The 20,830-nt window shown below is 38.0% G+C and overlaps 2 protein-coding genes and 2 pseudogenes across 2 annotated transcripts; all 4 read left to right on the top strand.

The window, feature by feature from the left end:
• Positions 1-150: 150 nt before the first annotated feature.
• LOC137958875 (uncharacterized) lies at positions 151-1,272 on the top strand (annotated as a pseudogene).
• A 1,967-nt stretch (positions 1,273-3,239) lies between these two features.
• On the top strand, positions 3,240-4,190 carry LOC137958882 (uncharacterized). The gene has a single exon (XM_068806081.1). The coding sequence runs from the start codon at positions 3,392-3,394 to the stop codon at positions 3,950-3,952; it is 561 nt and encodes a 186-aa protein (XP_068662182.1). The 5' UTR covers positions 3,240-3,391; the 3' UTR covers positions 3,953-4,190.
• Positions 4,191-5,183: 993 nt separating this feature from the next.
• LOC137945866 (malate synthase, glyoxysomal-like) lies at positions 5,184-11,877 on the top strand (annotated as a pseudogene).
• Positions 11,878-12,303: 426 nt separating this feature from the next.
• Positions 12,304-20,430, top strand: LOC137958868 (cysteine synthase, chloroplastic/chromoplastic-like). The gene is made up of 10 exons (XM_068806057.1): positions 12,304-12,563; positions 13,702-13,811; positions 13,898-13,955; positions 14,102-14,365; positions 14,554-14,691; positions 14,819-14,870; positions 15,116-15,195; positions 16,033-16,092; positions 16,191-16,271; positions 20,110-20,430. The coding sequence occupies exons 1-10, from the start codon at positions 12,330-12,332 to the stop codon at positions 20,200-20,202; spliced, it is 1,170 nt and encodes a 389-aa protein (XP_068662158.1). The 5' UTR covers positions 12,304-12,329; the 3' UTR covers positions 20,203-20,430.
• Positions 20,431-20,830: the final 400 nt, after the last annotated feature.

Raw genomic sequence — 20,830 nt, 5'->3', positions numbered from 1 at the left:
TTTAGTAGCGTATGTTTTTTTTTTATTGGTCAGATGTCTTATATAATCAGCTTCTCCCGGATTTTACATTTCATGTTTTTTCTTCTCTTTATTTATAGGTTGCATATTAGGGAAAGAAGTTGGTGGGGTTTGTTGACATTGTACACCATAATGCTTGCTGTGTCAAGAGAAGGTGAAGGTGCTTTAGTTTCATCTGGTCCAAGGCCAGGAATGGAATGGGCTACGGTTCCGCATAGTACTCAATCTATAACAAATGGAAAACAGCGAACTTCTAGCTTGGAATCCCCTATAATGACACGCTTACAGGCCACCAAAGTGCTATATATACTATGAAATTCAACCCATCAGGTACTGTGATTGCTTCAGGATCCCACGACAAAGATATTTTTCTTTGGAATGTTCATGGTGATTGCAAAAATTACATGGTTTTAAGAGGACATAAGAATGCAGTTCTTGATCTCCAGTGGACTGCTGATGGTAGTCAGATAGTATCAGCCAGTCCTGACAAGACCCTGAGGGCTTGGGATGTCGAAACAGGTAAGCAAGTTAAGAAAATGGCAGAACACTCATCTTTTGTGAACTCTTGCTCCCTCTCTCGTCGGGGACCTCCTCTTGTTATCAGTGGATCCGACGATGGGACTGGCAAACTTTGGGATCTCCGTCTCAGAGGTGCCATCCAGACATTCCCAGACAAATATCAAATCACGGCTGTCAGCTTCTCAGATGGTGCAGATAAGATCTTCACTGGTGGTATAGACAGCGATGTGAAGATATGGGACCTACGGAGAAAGGAGGTTACAATGACTCTCCAGGGCCATGTAGAAATGATAACCAGCATGCAGCTGAGTCCTGATGGCTCATATCTCCTGACCAATGACATGGATTGCACTCTACTTGTCTGGGATATGCGCCCATATGCCCCGCAGAATCGTCTTGTGAAGATTTTGGAAGGGCACCAGCATAACCTTGAGAAGAACTTATTGAAATGTAGTTGGTCTCCTGATGGCAGTAAGGTGACAGCTGGTAGTGCAGATAGGATGGTCTATATTTGGGATACAACAAGCCGGCGGATTTTATATAAACTTCCTGGTCACACCGGATCTGTCAATGAAACTGTTTTCCACCCAAATGTGCCTATAATTGGATCTTGCAGTAGTGACAAGCAAATCTATTTGGGAGAGATTGAAGCCACTGGATATCAACTCCTGAAATGAATATCCTGGAACCTTGGCTCTGATGTACAGTTGTATTCTGTATTTTTTTGTGATCGGGTGGGAGATGTTTTGTTTTACTGAGTCATCTCTTTTAGAGGCTTCAGGAACAGCACATTGTGGGAGCCCCGGAAGTCAGGAAGACGAACCTGCAGATCAGAAACAAACCACTTCTGAGATCAAACTTAAAAGTAAATTTGAAAAACTGAAACGCATGAAGTCACGAATTGTTCCTTCTGGTAAGTAAGAGATCGTCTTATGCTGGATGGCTGTCCAGCCTGTGTATCATTCTTCTGACAACGGATGGGTTTGGGGAAGTGTTGCGATATTGGCGAGGCTCAATCTGATGCCACTTTACCCTCTCTACTATCTGTAAAGATGCCCTTCAGATTGAACCTCCACAACATCGCTTTCATCCCTCATTTCCCCACACATGAAACCTGCAAAGAGATCAAAACGAGTTTTGCTTCCGTCTGTCTCACTCGGGAAGTATGCAATTTCTTCCTGCCTTTGAAACTCCAAGCTTTATAGGATCCTGTAAATGGGTATGAATGCGCTCTTTCATGTAATCGCAGAATAAATTAGTTTGGTTTCACCAAAATACTAATAGAGCACAACTTAGAATATGACGACATAAGAGAAGAAACAGAAAGCGAGGAGACTCTTAACATTAAGAGCACGTCCGGTCCAGCAGCAAACAGGAAGAGGAGATGGATTGGGTGAGAACAGAACTGGAGATTACTTTCCTCTTATATAGAGCAAGGAATGAATCACGGGGAGAAAAGACTGTTGTGTTATGATGAAGAAAGAACCAAAATCATTTTAGTTGGAAAACAATGAAAAAAGAAGGGGAAAAGTGGAATCATGTATTGTACTCCACCATGGAAGCTCGCCACCAGCTCTTCATGCCTGGTCCCCTCCCCTGCCTAACCTGCCTCGTCTGATGTGGGAATATTTCCAACATTTTGGTTTTTGTCTCCAAGCTTGGTTTCTCATATGGGTTTCCCTCGATTCTGCAGAGAAGATCATTGCCTACTCTCCTCTTTCAATTGTGCTGGAATTCGTCTTTTGAAGCCTAAAAAGTTTCAGAGACAAATAACTTTTTGGGTCTTTCTTGAGGTGGCTAAGTTGGGGAATGAATTCGTTGCATTAGATTCAGGATTCGGAACGAATTTTAACAACTCCAAAGAGAAGTGATTAGGCTTCAAATGACTCCCCCATACGGGTACACAAAACTGTTAGGAAATTTACATTTTTTATTCTAATTTCGGTAATATATTTATTATGTAATTATATTTTCTATTTTTAATAGAATGGGCTAAAATTAAGTGATCTAATTTTGTTAAGCCTATTAAAGAATGGGCGATGGATATGGATCGTGAATATAGGCTAATTGAGTAAATACCATAGGAAATTATGGGAACCCTATATAAGGAGACACAACATAGTTATAGTCCCCAATATACTAAATCACACATTGTTTCCCTTCTCCCCATTCGGAAGAGAGACGAAGGTCCCATTGAGGAATAATGCGATTTAGTTGAGAAAGACCATAACATCAATATCCGTTCTAATTGTTCGTCACAGTAAACAGGCAAATTCACGGAATGGATCTAGGTATGTTTATATTCAATTCTAATTTTCTGACATGTTGTAAATTCTGGATTATGATTTACAACAGTTTTCCAACAAAAACAGGCAAAGTTAAACACGTTATTGACTCCTGTACATGGTGGAGATAAAGATGCAGGTCTTTTGCCCTAGAAAGAATCTAGTTTCTTCAAGACAAATGTCCTTCTCCATAGTTTTGGGTTGCTTATTAGTTAAATTTAAGGAATGATCTTGCATTATCTCACATAGAGAGTGAAAGTTTTTAGGCTGATCTAACTTTTATATTTAACAACAAAAGGTATTCGAGGACAACTAGCCGTTACATTCAGATGCTGACATGTCCCACTTGCAACGGTCGTATTTCCCCTCCTGAAAGCCATCAAATAAGTCCCCACTGCAACCTCATTTCGACAACTTCTCCCCAGTCTCTTCAAACCTTGCCTGAAAGATCTCCTCTTCGCTTGTCGATCAATTTCAATCGCCGGTAAATCGATACCGTCCACACTCCGTTTGGGATTCTTGTAGATTGTTCAAACGCCCCATTTCCGGTTCCTTCAATTGCTTCGTAAATGGGTCTATCCATTAACCCATCCTCTTCCTCTGCGGTGACTGATACCCACCTCCACACGCACAAAATCTTCCTCCTTTGCAACTACATCCTCCTCGGAGCGGCCTTCAGTTGCATCTTCCTTACCCTGTCCCTCCGCCTCGTCCCCTCCATCTGCGGCTTCTTCTTGATCCTCCTCCACTTATGGACGATCGGAGGAGCCATCTTCGGATGCCATGCCATCACGGCCGGGACGAATAGGTGCTACGCTGTGCACATGGTCGCGACGGTGCTGACAGCCATCTTCCAAGGGTCTGTTGCCGTCCTGGTGTTCACCAGAACAGGGGACTTTCTCGAGTCACTGAAATCTTACGTCAGGGAAGAGGATGGATCGATGATATTGAAACTGGCCGGCGGGCTCTCCATTCTTATCTTCTGTTTGGAGTGGGTGGCACTGGCGCTTGCTTTTGTGTTGAAGTACTACGCCTATGTGGAAGGAGATGGAAGCAGCAGCACCATGAAAAGGAATTCCAAGGTGCAGCAAGAGGATATGAGCAATTGGCCCTCACACTTCCAGGTGTAAATCGGGAGAGACGTAGGATCAGGGAATTGAATTACTTACATCTATGTGTGTACTTCGGGTGTTGCGCCTTGTCACTATTACGATTTACGATTGCTGTAATTGTTTTTTGTGGGTTTCATTTGTTATTCTTATGTGAGAGAAAGAAGTTAAATTTCTCCACGCTCTCTGTTGTTTCATTCATGGTTTGTTCTCTGTAACTTTTCTCCGCCTTAATGATATTAAAGTTTTTTTTTTCCCAGTTTTCTCTCCAACTTGGTGACATATTGTTCTGTTAATCTTTCGTTCGATTTAATCTACAGTTCAACGTAAGGTACAATGAATCTAAACAATTTTCGTGTGAAAATAATCTGTTCGAATGAGGATTAAAAACTCTGGATTTATTTGAAGCAGGAATATGTTGGGTTTTCTGAATCCAGAATTTTTTTTTCAAAATTTTTACTTTCATGAGAACTGTGTGAAACTATTTTTATTTGAATGAAAGTGAATTATTGACCCAAACGATGGCCACCCACATTTCCCTCCCACAGGCTCATAACCCATCATCATCCACGACAATCTACAAGTTGTCTCACTGAAACTAGATGACGATGTCTATAGCCAGGGACCATGTCCGAAAACTCTTTGGAAAACCAATTCAATTCTTAGACGAAAAAATGAAAAATAATAAAATTCAATAGTAAAATATGATGGCAAGGCAAGGTTGTGCTATGATACCAAATGTAAGTCAGAATTTCTAAAACAATATGAAATTCATAAAAATAAAAGTGGAAGCCCACGATGCATACCTTCAACCATGGCAGACAAAATTTCAGGAAATTACAGAAAATCATCTAGTCTATCCAACATCTAGTCAATGAAAAACACAAGTTTCTTTGTTAAACCAGATCCCTTACAATTTCTCAAAACCCTATTTCCCATCAAAAGAGGAAGAAGTTGTAACTGCCTATTATCCCTACATCTAAGATAAACTATGTAATAATGGGTTAAACCTAAAAAAAAAGGAATGCGGCTAACATTCTTCTCTTTACCCAGAATGTAACTATTGCCAACTTTTATTTTTGTGAACATCGTAATTCGACAGTTAACTAGTTTTTGATCATTTCTGGTATTTACAAGTTTAAATTTATGTCAGCATTCTATGGTTCCAAGCAATCATGCATGTGCCATCATACTCCAACAATCACCCAAACCATAACCAAGTTTGAAACAGGTTGAAATGTGTAATTCCATGATGGCAGTGAAGGAAGGTTAATGCAATGTATCGTAAATTATGTATATCAAAATATATGACGAGATTGAAATTTGAATGCTAGAATGGTGTATAGAAAAGAATAGTTTTAGCCTATGGTAGATAAGTATGTGCACTATAGTTTATGTTTTTCTTCTTTTAAATGTATATTTGGACATCGGGCAAGTTTGCTTTAGTAACAATTGTCATATATAAGCAAAACTAGATGAAATTTCGATTTGTTAGTGATCTACTGATACCAATTATGTTGAGGGTTAAGAATGAAACGTACATCTCTCACTCTTTCCCCTTGCTTACCCTCCTCATCTCCTTAAGTCGATAACGCATGGCCTTAGCTTCCCATTAAATAAAGAAGCAACAAGCATGCAATGATACAAATGCATAAGTTTGTTATTGAACCACTATTTGTATCAAAAGTAGATAACTTATTTCTTCTTGTTAAGTCTCTTCTTGATCAAATTCACAATGTTCCATTTAACACTTTCTGAGTCCTAAAAATAAGAAAAAATAATGCATAATTCACTTGTTCTTTATGTCCTCCTCTTCCTTCCCACAAACCAAGGGATTTTGTGGCCATCACAACTTAAAGTCTAACTTGATTATTCAAAGTTACATTTTCATTATGTTTGGTATTTACAGGTTTACAGCTCTTTCAACATCCGGTGGTTCCAAGCAACCCAGTAGTTCTAGCAAACATCGTGTTGGAAGCAAGGGTTGTGCATGCCAAAGTGTAATTGATAGATGAGATATCTTATGTAAATTGATGAATAGTGTATCATAAAATGGGATGTACCATGTGATGATATTTAAATGTGAATGCTCATTCCATATTATGAAAAATAAAGGTTGATGTACACGAATTGAGTGAGCTTTTCTTTCTCTTTTTGTTTTAACTTTTTGAAGCTCATGGAGGATAAATCTCGTATCATTGATTCTGTCTTTCTGCTTTTGTAGGACTTCCAAATTCTTAATTCCAAATGGAAGCAGTATCTAGTCGTCAAGCACAAGTGAAAAATATACACTCGAACACAAGTTTGTTGAAGCACCCTTTATTGCATCTAAGCAATTTTTAAACATATATTAATTATCTACAAGGTTAAACATGAAATATTCCCTGCAAATAAAAAATTAATACCCCTTTTTCCATTGACTACAAACACACTAACAAAAGCATTCAATAAACATCTCTCTCTCTCTCTCTCCTCTTCATCTCCCTAAGTAGAGCTGCCCATTATGTAATAATCATAGTGTACTCAAGAGCATTATCTCTAGTATTGAACCTCTATACTATTCCATAAGCTGAGAACTTCTAGTTCCCTTCTTAAACCACTTCTTGATCGATTTCACTATGCAACACCAGAAAATCATTGCAATATCCTGAAAATTAAGAAAATATAACATAATTCACTTGTTCTATGTCTCATCTCAATTCTTCTTTTCCACTAAACCAACCTCTTCCTACTCATATGCCAAGGTAATTCTCTCCTCTAGTGCACTAAACCAAAACCAATCTAGTGTTCAACTGAGAAATTTCTCTTGATCATGTCCGCTATTGGGCCAACTTCTTCTTACTATTCAACCAAGGAATTGTTGTATAAGTCTCTCTCTCTCTCTCTTTTCTCTTGTTTGAATGTGAATTCTTTATTGTTATTCTATCAGGGAATCCTTATTGTTTTCTTTCTCTCCCTACCATTCATTACAACCTCTCGTATCCCAATCGACTCCAACAAACACTCCTAACATGAATCATGGTTCAACAAACTCAATCTTTGAATTAAACGAGTTGAAAGTATGCAAAGAAATTGCACATAAAGTAACTACTGTCAGGCCTTCATATTGTGGATATCACATCTATCCTTGGAACTGCCCTAACATTATGACACAAGTTTGTTGCAAGCTCACTATTTGAACTAAACCCATTACAAGTTCTTTTATCTGACACCATTGGTTTGAACATTTAGAAATGTGTGTTCTCTGAAGGTTGAATGTAGAAGTGTAAATCTTAGATGTTCTAAAAGGAAGGTTAATATATCATAAAAAGCTTTATTATATTATATGATGAAATACTTATTGAAATTTCTTGGAATGATGTTTTAGGTGCACAAGAATGGTTCATTATTCACACATGTCTTATTAGAGTCTTTAGTCTTTTTTTTTTTTTTCACCTCTTGCTCTTTGTGGAAATTGTGCTACATATTCCATTTCTCATTCAATCATTTTAATCCAAATTCCAACTTCCATTAAGTGGGAAGATACAATTTATGTGAGCACAATTTTAAACCATCAAAACTTCTAATCTAAATTTATGTGAGTAGACATATTCCATTTCCCGTTCAGTCTTCCTCCTAATACTCATGTAAGGAATTTTTCTCTTCTTGTCCACCAAACCACAGTCTTGGTATCGTTCAACCTAAGGAATTGTTAAGTTAAATTAAAACTCCCTAAAAATGATATAGAGAAATGCTCAAGGCCATCTCAATGCCTTACTTCTGTATGAACATTTAAAATCGTTCCAGGAAGTATCAAGGGGGGGGGGGGGGGGGGGGACCTTTGTTGGTATGCACAATGGAAAATATAGAATGAGTTTAACTTTATTTAGCTTTTCAATTAATAAAATAAGATAAATAATTTAAAAATTAAAAATAAAACTAGGTGAAAGGTTTTCATGGGCTTCAAGAGCCCATGGGAGATGATCAATTTTGCCAACTTTATGGGCTTTCTTGAATGTTCTCACCACAATCGCCACCATCTACACAATTCTGGCTTACTACAATTGATGGTATCCTAACTTCTTCTACCTATTGACCTAGTTAATAACTTGTTGTTTCTCTTCGTCTAGTTTCTAACACCAAAATTGGAAATTGGAAGGGAGACCAACATATGGAATAGGGCATTCAAAAGGGCGGAGAAGGTTGCAGGGTTGCCCAGAAGGAGCATCTGCACTACTATTTTGACATAGACCCTCCAACAATGTTTCAAATGGATGAAATTTTGTACGAATCTAGGGACCACACTCTATTGGGTTGAACTGTGGAAAATGAGATTACGTCTTTAGTTATGTCAAAACCTTCCAAGCACACCATGACCGGCTGATATCAGACCGTTTGCAAGTTGGAATGGCTCAACACTTCAAGAGTAGCTACTCCGGCCACCTTATCTGGACTTGTCATCGGCGGGGAGTCCATGCCATGAGGGGATTGGTAAAGCAACTTCCTCACCCCATTGAAGTCCATTGATTGACAATGATTCATTTGTGTTTTCCCCTTCTCTAGGCAGCTCAATTTCTGATCAGAGACATTCAGAAGGGAAACGAGGCAGCCCCGGAACTGGTCCGCAAGGACAAGCTACGAGAGGTGTGATCCGGTCACGACGACACTTGGGCAGCCCACCCAAGCCTCATCCTTGCAATCATGGAAGTCTTTACCAACAACATGGCTCACTCCCCTCACCAAATCCAAACCATGAAGAAAGAAGATGCAACAAACATCATTGAAGATGGGTCGAGAGAGAGGGCCTATCAAGAGGGAAGTGGATAGGAGCATAGAGAGAGAGAGAGAGAGAGAGAGAATTACACTGGTAATTCACTTTCACTTTGCCTACAGACTCCAAGATAGACATGGATTTTCGCATTGGATTTCAAGTTGAGAGCTGAGCAAGAATATGAACTAGTATGTTCACATCAATCACAACACTCATGCCATGCCATTTTCAGTACATTTACCCCACAACCAGAAAACCTAAAAGATGAACTCTGACCTGATTGACTACTTACCCATGAACCAACCAAGAATAAGCCAAGGAGAAAAACTATGCAAAAAAGAAGAGAATGCACATTCAACTGTTTATGATGTAGAGTACAAACGAGAAAAGAAATAAGTTGAGAAAATCAAGTTCTATCTACTGCAGTTTCTTCATAATTCTTTGAACTCATAATCAACTTAACGGTCAATGAAATAAACAAAACTAAAAATAGCATGAAATCAACTCTAGTTGCACTAAAACATGGCTATAGTTCCAAGAAACAGTTTACGCACATGTGCATTGCAGCGCTCGCTGGATCGACAATCCAACAAAACGTGGCAACTTGTGGTTTTTCCTCTTGGAGAAGAAGACAATAATGTCCACAAGGTATCTTCTTTTTCTTTTTGGTAACAAAAATGTCATCTCTGATGATGATAAGGAAAGGAACCCCTCGCCTGAACTCAATGGCACATACTCGTTGAAGTGACTGGCATTAATCACTTGTGACTATGGCTGATGTACAACATCGTTCTTAGTTGCTTCAAACATTTCTCTTACTCTTGACTTTGAAAGTTAAATCTGTAGCCTTCACAAAAAGGAGGGTACGCATGAATGCACTCAGTCATGTGGGAGATTATCGAGTACTAAGTACCCACCCATTGATTAGTCAAAAACGAATAAAGAGTTATTGTTTAAAGGGATATTTACCAAAATACCCGATTTGAAAATTCTATTTACCAAAATATCAAATTCCAATACTTATTTCCCAAATTACTGGAATTGTGTGGCCATCACAAATTAAGTCTGACATTATTAGTCAGAGTTACATATTTACTAGGTTTGGTATTTGCAGGTTTACAACTCTTTCAACATCAGACGATTCCAAGCAATCCAGTAATTCTAGCGAAGATCATGTTGGAAGCAAGGGTTGTGCATGCCAAAGTGTGTAATTGATAGATGAGATATCTTATGTAAATTGATGAATAGTGTATCATAAAATGGGATGTACTATATGGTGAGATTTAAATGTGAATGCTTATTTCATATTGCGAGAAATAAAGGTTGGTTTATACAAATTGAGTGAGCTTTTCTTTCTTTTTTTATTTAACTTTTTGGAACTCATGGAGGATAAATCTTCCACCATGGATTTTGTTTTTCATTTTTTTTAGCATGTTGTAGGACCTCCAAATTCTTAATTCCAAATGGAACCAATGTGTAGTCGTCGAGCACAATCGAAAAAATATACACTTAAACACAGGTTGCAAATTTTCAAACATATATTAATTATCTACAAGGTTAAGCATGAAATATTCCTTGTAAATAAAAATTTAATACCCCTCTTTCCACTAATTGCAAACACATTGACAAAAGCCTTCAAGAAACTGTCCATTCTCTCTCTCTCTTGCCTCTATCTTTCTTTCTCCCTCAAGTAAAACTACCCTTTATGTAATTAATCATAGTGTACTCAAGAGCATTATCTATGGTATTGAACCACTATACTATACCATATGCTGAGAACTTCTAGTTCCCTTATTAAGCCACTTCTTGATCGATTTCACTATGTGGCATTAGACAATCATTGCAATGTCCTAAAAATTAAGAAAATATGACATAATTCACTTGTTCTATGTCTCATCTCTCTTCTTCTTCTCCTCTACACCAAGCTCTTCTTGTATGCCGAGGTAATTCTCTCCTCTAATGCACTAAACCAAAATCAATAGATTGTTTAGCTGAGAAATTTCTCCTGATCATGTCCACTACTAGGCCAACTTCTTACTATTCAACCAAGGAATAGTTGTATTCCTGTAAATGGTATTTAAAATTTTATGATGTTACTTTTTCATTTGGTTTTATGGAGAACACCATGGATCAATATATATTATAATGTTAGTGAGAGAAAAATAATTTTCTTAGTCATATATGTAGATGATATTTTACTTGTTTCAAATGATTTAGGTTTAATGAGGTTAAACGATTTCTCTCAATATAATTTGATATAAAAAGTATGATGAAATTTCTTATGTCATAGTCATAAAGATTGAGAGATGGATCCCGATGGCATTAGAATTATCCCTATATCAATAAAGTTTTAAAGATATTTCGTACGAAGAATTGTTTATTTGGTGTTACACATATTATCAAACGTGACAAATTAAGTTTGGAAGAAAGTTTTTAAAATGATTTGGAAAAATAACAAATGAAAAACAGGATATGATCAATTTCTGTTTGTTATGCGTAGTTGCTTCCTTTTAATTCAGTTTTATGAATTTCATAATGTATTTAGGAATAGCAAAGTATTCAAGGAACCGGAATTGTCACCGGCGGGGAGTCGACGCCACGGGGGGAATGGTAAAGCTCCTTCCTCCCTCATTGAAATCCATTGATTGACGATGATTCATCTGTGTTTTTCCCTTCTCCAGGCAGCTCAAATCCGATCAGAGACGATCCAGTGGCAAACGAGGCAGCCCCGGAACTGATCCGAAAGGACAAGATACGAGCGGTGCGATCCGGTCACGACGGCACCTGGGCAGCCCACCCAGGCCTCATCCCTGCCATCATGGAAGTCTCTACCAACAACATGGGTCACTCCCCTCACCACATGAAGAGAGAAGACGCAACAAACATCACTGAAGATGATCTCCTGCAGAGGACCAGAGGCGTGAGGACGATTGAACGTCGAGAGAGAGGGACTGTCGAGAAAGAAGCAGAGAGGACGAATAGATGCTACGATGTGCACATGGTCGCGACGGTGCTGACAGCCATCTTCCAAGGGTCTGTCGCCTTCCTGGTGTTCACCAGAACAGGGGACTTTCTCGAGTCACTGAAATCTTACGTCAGGGAAGAGGATGGATCGATGAGACTGAAACTGGCCGGCGGGCTCTGCATTGTTATTTCTGTTAGGAGTGGGTGGCACTGGCGCTTGCTTTTGTGTTGAGGTACTACGCCTATGGAAGCAGCAGCGCCATGAAAAGGAGTTCCAAGGTGCAGCAGGAGGATATGAGCGATTCGCCCTGGCCTTTCCAGGTGTAAATCGAGAGAAAGACGAAGAATCAGGGAATTGAATTACTTACATCCATATATATGTATACTTCGGATGTTGCGCCTTCTCACCATTACGATTTACGATTGCTGTAATTCTTTTTTATGGGTTTTCTGAATCCAGAATTTCTCTTTCAAATTTTTTACCCTCGTGAGAACGGGTTGAAATTATTTTTATTCAAAATTTTCCCAACTGAACCAAACCGAACCGAACCCATTGGTTAAGTTATTACGGAACCTGAACCGGAGAAGACTGACAGCAGAGAAGGGCCCAGAGGTATATATACTGGCGAGGGAAAGATCTTTAGGATTGTGTCTTCGTTGCCTTCGCCAATTCTCTTCCAAGCCATGGCTTCTGCTTCTCTTTCATCGCCTCTGTCATCTTTTCCCAACTCGAAGTTGGGATTTTCCAATCAGTCTTCTCTCTTCAGTCACTCTCAGTTTCTTCCTGTTCTTAACCTTAAAAGAAATTCGTCAAATGGGGGGAAATGTGAATTTTCGCATTCCATCGTTTGCAAAGCAGTTTCTGTCAAGCCTCACACTGAAATTGAAGGTCTGAACATAGCGGAAGACGTCTCGCAGGTGAGTACATAAAGGTCTCGTTTTGAACCATTTTGTTCCTTTGGTCAACGTTTGGAGTAAAGAGGCGTTCAAATTAATGTTGGTTTTAGTGTAAAGTGTATAATGTTACTCGCAGATGTTGTTTTGATTGGCGACTGAATTGTGTTCTAGGGCTTCTTTTATGGGTATTTTGACTCTTTTAGAAGATGAACCATTTCTTGGATTTTTGTGTAAATTTTGATATATGACTGTTTCTCATTATTCTCAATGCGTCTTCTGAGTAGCTGTATTCTAAATGTGGTACCGATAGAAGTCAACGGTAATTCTACTGTTAGCGTTTTGGTCCTTTTGGACGCCTTTTGTTTTCCAATGACACATGAACCTCAATGCGAATAGGGCACCTGTGAGCTGTTTGAGAAGTTCGGCAGATTATGCCGTGTCTCTCTTTCTTTGTACCTTCCAATATCTATCTATATAAAGATAACACCCCTGACTTTGTGGTTCTATGTTCTTCCTTGTGTCATTTGTTTAAAACTTCTATTTTAGCATTTAACTTGGGATTAAGCTTCACCTTGGTTAGGACTGTCTATTTAATGTAGAGAATCCGTTATGGAAGTTGTACCTAGGTTCGCTGTTGTTTTATGTTTGCTTTATAGCACTCCATTTTCTAACAGAGGACAACACAAAATTCATACCTTTGAATGTAATTTCCAATACACTTCTCTACTTCAAAGATAAATATAACGAAATGCACATTATGGTTGCAAAATTTTTGTTTTGGGATAATTTTTTTTTAAAATTTATAATGGTGAGTCCATTGAAGAAAACTCCCAGGGGAGCAAGGAGTACAAGAGGTGGGCCACAAAAACACCAAAGCAAAAAGCTACAAAAGGGTCGAAGGGGAAGAGAAGTAGATCTTACAGTGAGGTGCTGCTAGGGCCCCTTGCCTAGCTAACTAGAGGGGCTGAGAATTTTGGTATCAAGTCTTGATGTTTACTTTTTATAACTCAGTTGAATTTGCTGGTTTACAAAATCTGCTATCTTCTCATTGTGAAAGTATTAACTAAATCTCTTTGTTTACTTTGAACTAGATGTTCGTGTACTTTGACTTCTATGATGTATGTAGTTTTCTGAATGTGTTCCAATTGTTTCTCAACAGCTTATTGGGAAAACTCCTATGGTTTATTTGAATAATATAGTAAAGGGGAGTGTCGCAAATATCAGTGCCAAGCTTGAGATAATGGAGCCGTGTGGCAGCGTTAAGGACAGGTAACTATTTTTTCTCTGAAACTATGTTTACATGTTCCCTTGCAGTTAATTAAGATACTCTAACTTTCTTTTGTCTCTTATTTTAGGATAGGTTATAGTATGATAGCTGATGCTGAGCAAAAGGGATTAATTACACCTGGAAAGGTAAACATAGCAGTAATTTTTTTCACTTCTTCTTCTTGATTTACCTACAAGAGGAATTTTTTATAGTCGAGATAAGAATATTTTCTGCTTACTTTGTAACCAGTTTGTTTAGATATCGAGATTTATTCTGTTTTATTGTTTTTAAGACTGTTCTAGTGGAACCCACTAGTGGAAACACTGGAATTGGGCTTGCTTTTATTGCTGCTGCGAGAGGATACAAGCTGAAACTAACAATGCCGGCATCAATGAGTATGGAAAGGCGTATCCTTCTTAGAGCATTTGGAGCGGAACTTGTCCTTACAAATTCAGCAAAGGGCATGAAGGGAGCTGTTGAAAAGGCTGAAGAGATTGTGAACAATACACCTAATGCTTACATGCTTCAGCAATTTGACAACCCAGCAAACCCAAAGGTGAGAGTGGAGTTGAAAATAAGCTTGTGGATCTAGCCTTTGGCTCAATCGTCACATGGGAGGGCATCTAGTGTAGGTCTTGGGTTTAAGTCTCACCAGGGGTATGAAGTATAGTGTGGGTGTGTGATCAACTTCTGAAAAAAAAAAAAAATCGTGGGTTAAATATTTGAATTTTCCTCTTGATGCAGATACACTTTGAGACAACGGGTCCTGAAATCTGGGAGGATACTAGAGGCAAGGTGGACATATTTGTTGCAGGAATTGGGACTGGTGGAACTATAACAGGAGCTGGTAGGTTTTTGAAAAGCAAAAACCCTAACATAAAGGTATTGTTCTTTCTGGGATGTGTTTATTTTGTTCAGAATTTTTATGGTGAGATTCTTCAGGATTTTAAAATTTGTGGTTTCTGGTGCTTTGAATTGTTGACACTACATTTCACACTGTGATTTCTAGGTTATTGGTGTGGAGCCTTCAGAAAGCAATATACTTTCAGGGGGAAAACCTGGTAAAGCCAATATTTTATTCATTTGGTTATTCTGCATAAAATAAAAAATATTTTCTTATTTTATTAGTTCTTTTGGTTATTCTACATCAAATAAAAAATATTCTTTATTTATTCGTCAAAACTTTACAACAGAACGATCTTGCAAGATCAAGCATCTGAAATTGATACTGTTTCAGTCTCTTATTTGGGATATAACCCATTTCTCTAATAGTTTTTCTAATCTGTAATGGTCTTTACTATTTCAGGTCCACATAAGATTCAGGGCATTGGAGCAGGATTTGTACCTAAGAATTTAGATCTCGAAGTGGTTGATGAAGTATTAGAGGTTTGATTTTGTGGTTTGATTTTATTATGTTTGTCAATACTAATACTCTATATTTAAAAAAAATACTATTATTCTATGAAATTCTTTGTATATTTTTGGTTAGTAAAATGTGTTACATAGATTATTTGGTTTATTTTGTGGTTAGTAAAAAATACTAATATTCAATGAAATTCTAAAAAATACTATTGATTTTTGGTATTTCTGGTTAGTAAAATGTGGTAGATAGATTATTTTTGTTTGAGAAGTGAATAGTTTTATTGATCTTGGTGCTCCTTACATGTTACTTTTGTGCTTTTCTGGTTAAACTTAATCAATCTCTTTGCATCTATCAATTGGTTGATGTGTGGAATTAAAAAGTATTTCTGTATGCCGTCTTCGTGAGAAGATTTCTATGCGAACAAGTTCTCAGTCAGTTGGAAATTGTATTTATTCAATATGTTTTTTCAAACAAGTGTTAACTGGCCATTTTTAATTAAAAAATACCAATTTACTATCAGGATAGTGTGCTTAAACAACCCCCTGAATTGTAAATATTTCTTTTTTATCTATGTGGATTGGTCCTTTGGCTCAGTGGCCACATGGGGGTTTATAGTGTGGGGTCTTCTTGTATTCAGATCTCACTGGGGTCCGGGTGTAGCCAATATTAAAAAACAGCAATATTAAAATAAAATAAAATAAGTTATTTGGGGTTTTTATCCTTTGTTGTCTGTGTCCTTTGTTTTTATCCTTCTTACAATTCATATTACAAAATTTTATACTATAAAATGATGCATGAGAGTCTTCATACTTCTGGACTATTGGCCTTCCCAATTTATCATATCTCACTTTTTAATACAGGTCTCCAGTGATGAAGCTGTGGAAACTGCAAAACAGTTGGCCCTTCAAGAAGGACTACTTGTAAGTAGCTGCGCATTTGTTGTCATGCATGTTCAAGTCGCTAAAATTTACCATGTTGCCTCTTCCTTGTTTTTGAAAATTGAACGTCGTATATACAGGTAGGTATATCTTCTGGTGCAGCCACTGCTGCTGCTATTAGGGTTGGGAAACGAGCAGAAAATGCAGGCAAACTAATTGCAGTATGTATTTTATGTGTTTTTTTAATCCTTCCTGTTGATTTTTTTTCTTTAAATAATGAGAATTGTTCAAGAAATTTTTGGTTTTGTCTTTTCTAGAATTAGAAACATGCCTTTAAAAAGATGGTAAAATAACTTTATTGATACAGACACATGAAGGCAAAGATGTCTTAAAGAATGTTAGAAGAATAGAGACCAAAAAAAAAAATAGAAATGTTTTTACTCCTGGAATGTTGTGTGCAGATTTTTTTGAAGCTAAAAGCGTCTACTACTTGCAAAGAAGATCTCAATTGGATTTGCTTTTGTTAGTGCAACAATCCCACTTATGTTTATGGGTGGAAATGTTTGTGGTTATTATTAGTTGGGAAGCTTTCTAACTTTGGCGAGTCATTTTGAGATGGACCTGGAGCCAACTTTAGTATGATATAGAGTAGGATGAGTGTTATATTGGGCCTTGTTCGTACCTTATTTAGTTTGCACCCCATTGTTATTGTCCACGTCTCTTAGGCCATTCTTCAATTGTGTAGGTCTGTAAGCCTGGCCATTTTCTTCTGGGGAGAAGACGACAAAACAGTCAGAAACATTTTCTCTTCTGATAAGAGCTCTCGGAAATGGTGTGACTGGCTCTAGAAATCTCAATCAGTATATGCAAATTGGATCCTTCATAGCATTGCAGTTATTACAGCTTTACATGGGATATTTTCAGCTAGTAAAATTGGGGACTAAGTTTTAATTTGATTGGTTGAGCAACTGATGCTGAAGAATATTCTAAAATCCTATATCTGGCTAGGATGTAGCTAAAACCCACATGATCTTGGTTAAAGGATTTGTGTTTAGCGCCCCTCTTCTAAGACGTCTTCAGTTTGTTTAAGCATCTAGTCCAAGTGGCCAGACAGAAATAGGACATCATAAAGGGTTCAATTCCCATACTTTTGCAAGTAGGAGGTTTGAGCGTATAAGATCTGAGGAGGAGGCTCCATTTCCTTGTGTGTGTGTGTGTGTGTTGGTGATTTAGTTGAGAAATATAATGATCATATCCATGGTAGATAATGAGATCCATCAAATCTTCTCCTCCTTGTGCTGATAAATTAACGGCAAAGCCATGTTTGTGAAAGATGCAAGTTTCTTCAAGGTATTGGTGTTCCCTTGCTCCTTTACAGTCCAAAGGGAGGGACGAATTTTGGATGAAAACCTGTTTCAAGTAAACTGCTTTTACCATCCCAAGATTCAATCTATTGTCTGACTGAAATGTTTGAGAAAAAAAGGTTTAGCGCTGCTAAGTTGTCCAGAGCTTCTTTCGAGTACATAAGAAATTATACAGTTCTCAAAGATTATGAATACAGATTATAGCTGATGATGTGTATTCTAGACATTTGAGCCATTTCAAGATGAATAACATTCACTTCTATAATGTCCAATATCCAACTCTAGTGTATCTTCCTTCAGTCGTTTTTTTCTTGGTTTAGTGGCAGGTGGTGGTCCATAAGAGGCCATATAGATCTTTAGGGATGAGAAACTGCTTCACTGCTGGAAACCAACCAAGATATTTGTAAATACCCATAGTTGTAATTAACAAGCTTTCTGCCCTCACTTTGGACACTTGATGATCAGTTCTGTTAGCCATAGGAAAAGGGCGACTTTCTGGATATTTATGGGAATTTTCTTGTATTTAGTGAAAATTTTAGGATTTGTTTTTTAATTGGTACTTTTTCTAGAAATTTTGCAGGTTTTTAGGGCTTTTGGACTTTCTTATAGTTTCAGTAAATTTGGTAGTTGTCTCTGAACTCTGGAAACTGATTTATGGGGTACCATCAACAGACCTTGAAAAGGAGGTCCGTATAGCACTTTTTGGGTGCATTGTTGATTACAAGAATCTTTCTTGTCTTCAACCCCTAGATCGTGAGGTTAGGGTTTCTCTTCTGGGATTAATAGAGGGTGATTTACCTCAAAACAGCCACATGTGACTATGAAATACTTGATTCTGATCCCTTATTTGAGAAGCATTTATTAGCTAACATTTAGAAATCAAATTCTTTTAGTGAGGACAGTTTCAATCTTTCCTAGCCTCGAAATAGTGATGCTCTCTGCTTGTGCTAGTTTAATTCCGTGGGGGCTTTGGAATGAACGCCATCGAAGGCGGTTTGATGCAAAAAGTGAATCAGCAGATCGTGTTGTGAACCAAGTGGTGGGACATATTTCTTCTTGGCTCCTAAGTAAGAAACCCTTCTCCTCCTTAGTGAGTACCCCTATCCTTGAAATTTGGAGAAATTTGGCAATGATGCACTCTGGGACAAAGGTCCCGATTATGCAGGAATGGATCCCTCCTTAAACCGATTGCCTTAAGTTGAACTTTGATGGCTCTTCTCTTGGTAATCCCGAGATTTCTGGTTTTGGAGGGGTTATTTCGGATCATTCTGGTAATCAGCTTTTCTCATATGTTAGCCCTTTAGGAATATCTGATTCTACGTCAAATGAGCTTCATGGCCTCCTCACCGGGCTCCATGTTTTCAGAGACAAATGCAGCGGTCCCCTTCATATCGAAGGGGACTCGAAGGTAGTCATTGGATGGTGTGAGTGTGTATCCCCTCCCCCGTGGCGCCATTGGGATATGTTTCGGGAGATTCTAGAAATTACCTCAATTTTATTTTGTATTTGGTCTCACATTCCGAGATCCTCAAATTCAGCAGCAGATGTGTTTGCTAAGCAGGGAGCTACCCTACATTCGCTTGTTGTCAGGGATTTGCTTCCTCCTCTTTTGTAATTTCTCTTGTGAATATAAATACATCCTTATCAGAAAAAAAAGGACAGTTCCAATCAGCTTCAGGAACTTTGGAACTTTTAGTCTATGCTTCATCAAGGATAAAAAACCTTTGAAATACAGTTTCTGGTACTAATGAAAAGTTAATATCAAAGAGAGTATTTATCTGGATTGATCTTCCTATGCAATTATCAGATGTTCTATGGCTGACAAGCTCATTTTTGAGTCTTAGGCATCTGCTGGACAGTTGAGTTTATGGTTCCCTGTATGCTCTTGGGCTTTAAAGAGAGTGGAGTTCTCCCATTTGACTGGGTCAAATTTGATACTACCACCATGAAAACAATTTCTGAATCTGCTCCAACCTGAATAACAGGGAAACTAGATTAGATCTGCCTAAATGAAAACAAAAAATTGAAAACAGGCCATGGAGATGACTTTCAAATCAATTTTTTTTGTTGCGAGGTTCCCATATGAGCATTGATGTTCTGAAAGGCCTATTGGTTGTTGAGGATATTTTCTATCCTGGAATGTAATTGAAGTGGTTGAAGAAGATCAATTGAGATGGTTTTTTTTTTTTTTTAGGGTATTGCACAACAGATATTGCACAATTCACCCAGTTAACTTTCTGTCCTGGAGTTACGACGAAACAGTGTTTTTACTGCATTCTGGGACATGTTCTATTGAAGGTTAGCACCAAAGATAGTGTAATCACTGTAGGGAAGATAAGAGGTAGATTGATCTTCAGCTGTGGACGACATTGGGCTTTTGCTAGGCATTCTCAATCACTTCTAATATTTTTTCTATATTAATGCATTTGTTGGAAAAGACTGGGGACATGGTCATCGGCTGGTGTGCATCTAGGTTTTAAGATTTAATTAAAATTAATTAAACTGTAATGCATGTGAACTAGTTTTCTTGAGGTAAGGCTTCATTTCTTTGACTCTCAACCAGTTTTGGATTGCACAATGTTATTTTGAGAATATGAAGTGTTGTAGATGTATTTGAGCTGCACTCAGCTCTGCTTCTTGAGCTGAGGCTTCTGTATATTTTGAAATAAGACCTAGCTTTGTTTACATGGTGCAGGTGGTCTTCCCAAGTTTTGGTGAGAGATACCTCTCTTCTGTGCTTTTCCAGTCTATAAGAGATGAATGTGAGAAAATGCAACCGGAGCCATGAAATTGTAATCTCTATTGTATTAAAAGATAGTTTAATAATTTTTTTTTTTCTTATTCATTGTGAAACGGAGTCTTCCAGACTGTTTTAAATTGTTCTCGTATTATGGCAGAAGGTGCACCTTAATAATTCAGGTGTACATAAAAAGTTTTCTTCATTGATGATAAGGATTCTGAGAGACGGTTTGGACGTTCCATCGGAGGACGACCGGATGTGAAAGAAGTGAGAACTCGGGACGATGCCACTCTAATTCCATTTGCGAGCTTATCCAGTTAGATTGAGGGTCTCAATATAATACGAGATATCAAAATTACTAAAGAACTACAGGAGAAGGCATAAAAAAATGGGCAGTCCCGTTAATCATCCCTGTAAGTGGAGCTTCTGTACTTTACAAAAGTAACAGGAAACAAAGCAGAGGAAGGCACTGAAAGTTAGGTATTTCAACCATTTTGCATTGTTTCCATTGGTGCAGAGTTCAAACTTTAGAAGCGTGACCAGAGAAAGTACCTTCCAGGTTTTTTCTTTTCCTTTTTTTTAAGTTGAGCCCCAAGGATTGCCGGAGTGGTCCCCCTGAAGCACTTTCTGCCCTGTGGATGCCAGAGATGCAGTCACAAACACGAACCAGACGATC

Source organism: Aristolochia californica, unplaced genomic scaffold (genome assembly GCF_029961685.1).
Source record: "Aristolochia californica isolate CCGP_79_NKW_82.1479 unplaced genomic scaffold, dmAriCali1.0.hap1 SCAF_1, whole genome shotgun sequence".
Classification (NCBI taxonomy): Eukaryota; Viridiplantae; Streptophyta; class Magnoliopsida; order Piperales; family Aristolochiaceae; genus Aristolochia; species Aristolochia californica.
The sequence above is the reverse complement of the archived record's forward strand: the minus strand, read 5'-3'. Positions and strand labels throughout refer to the sequence as shown.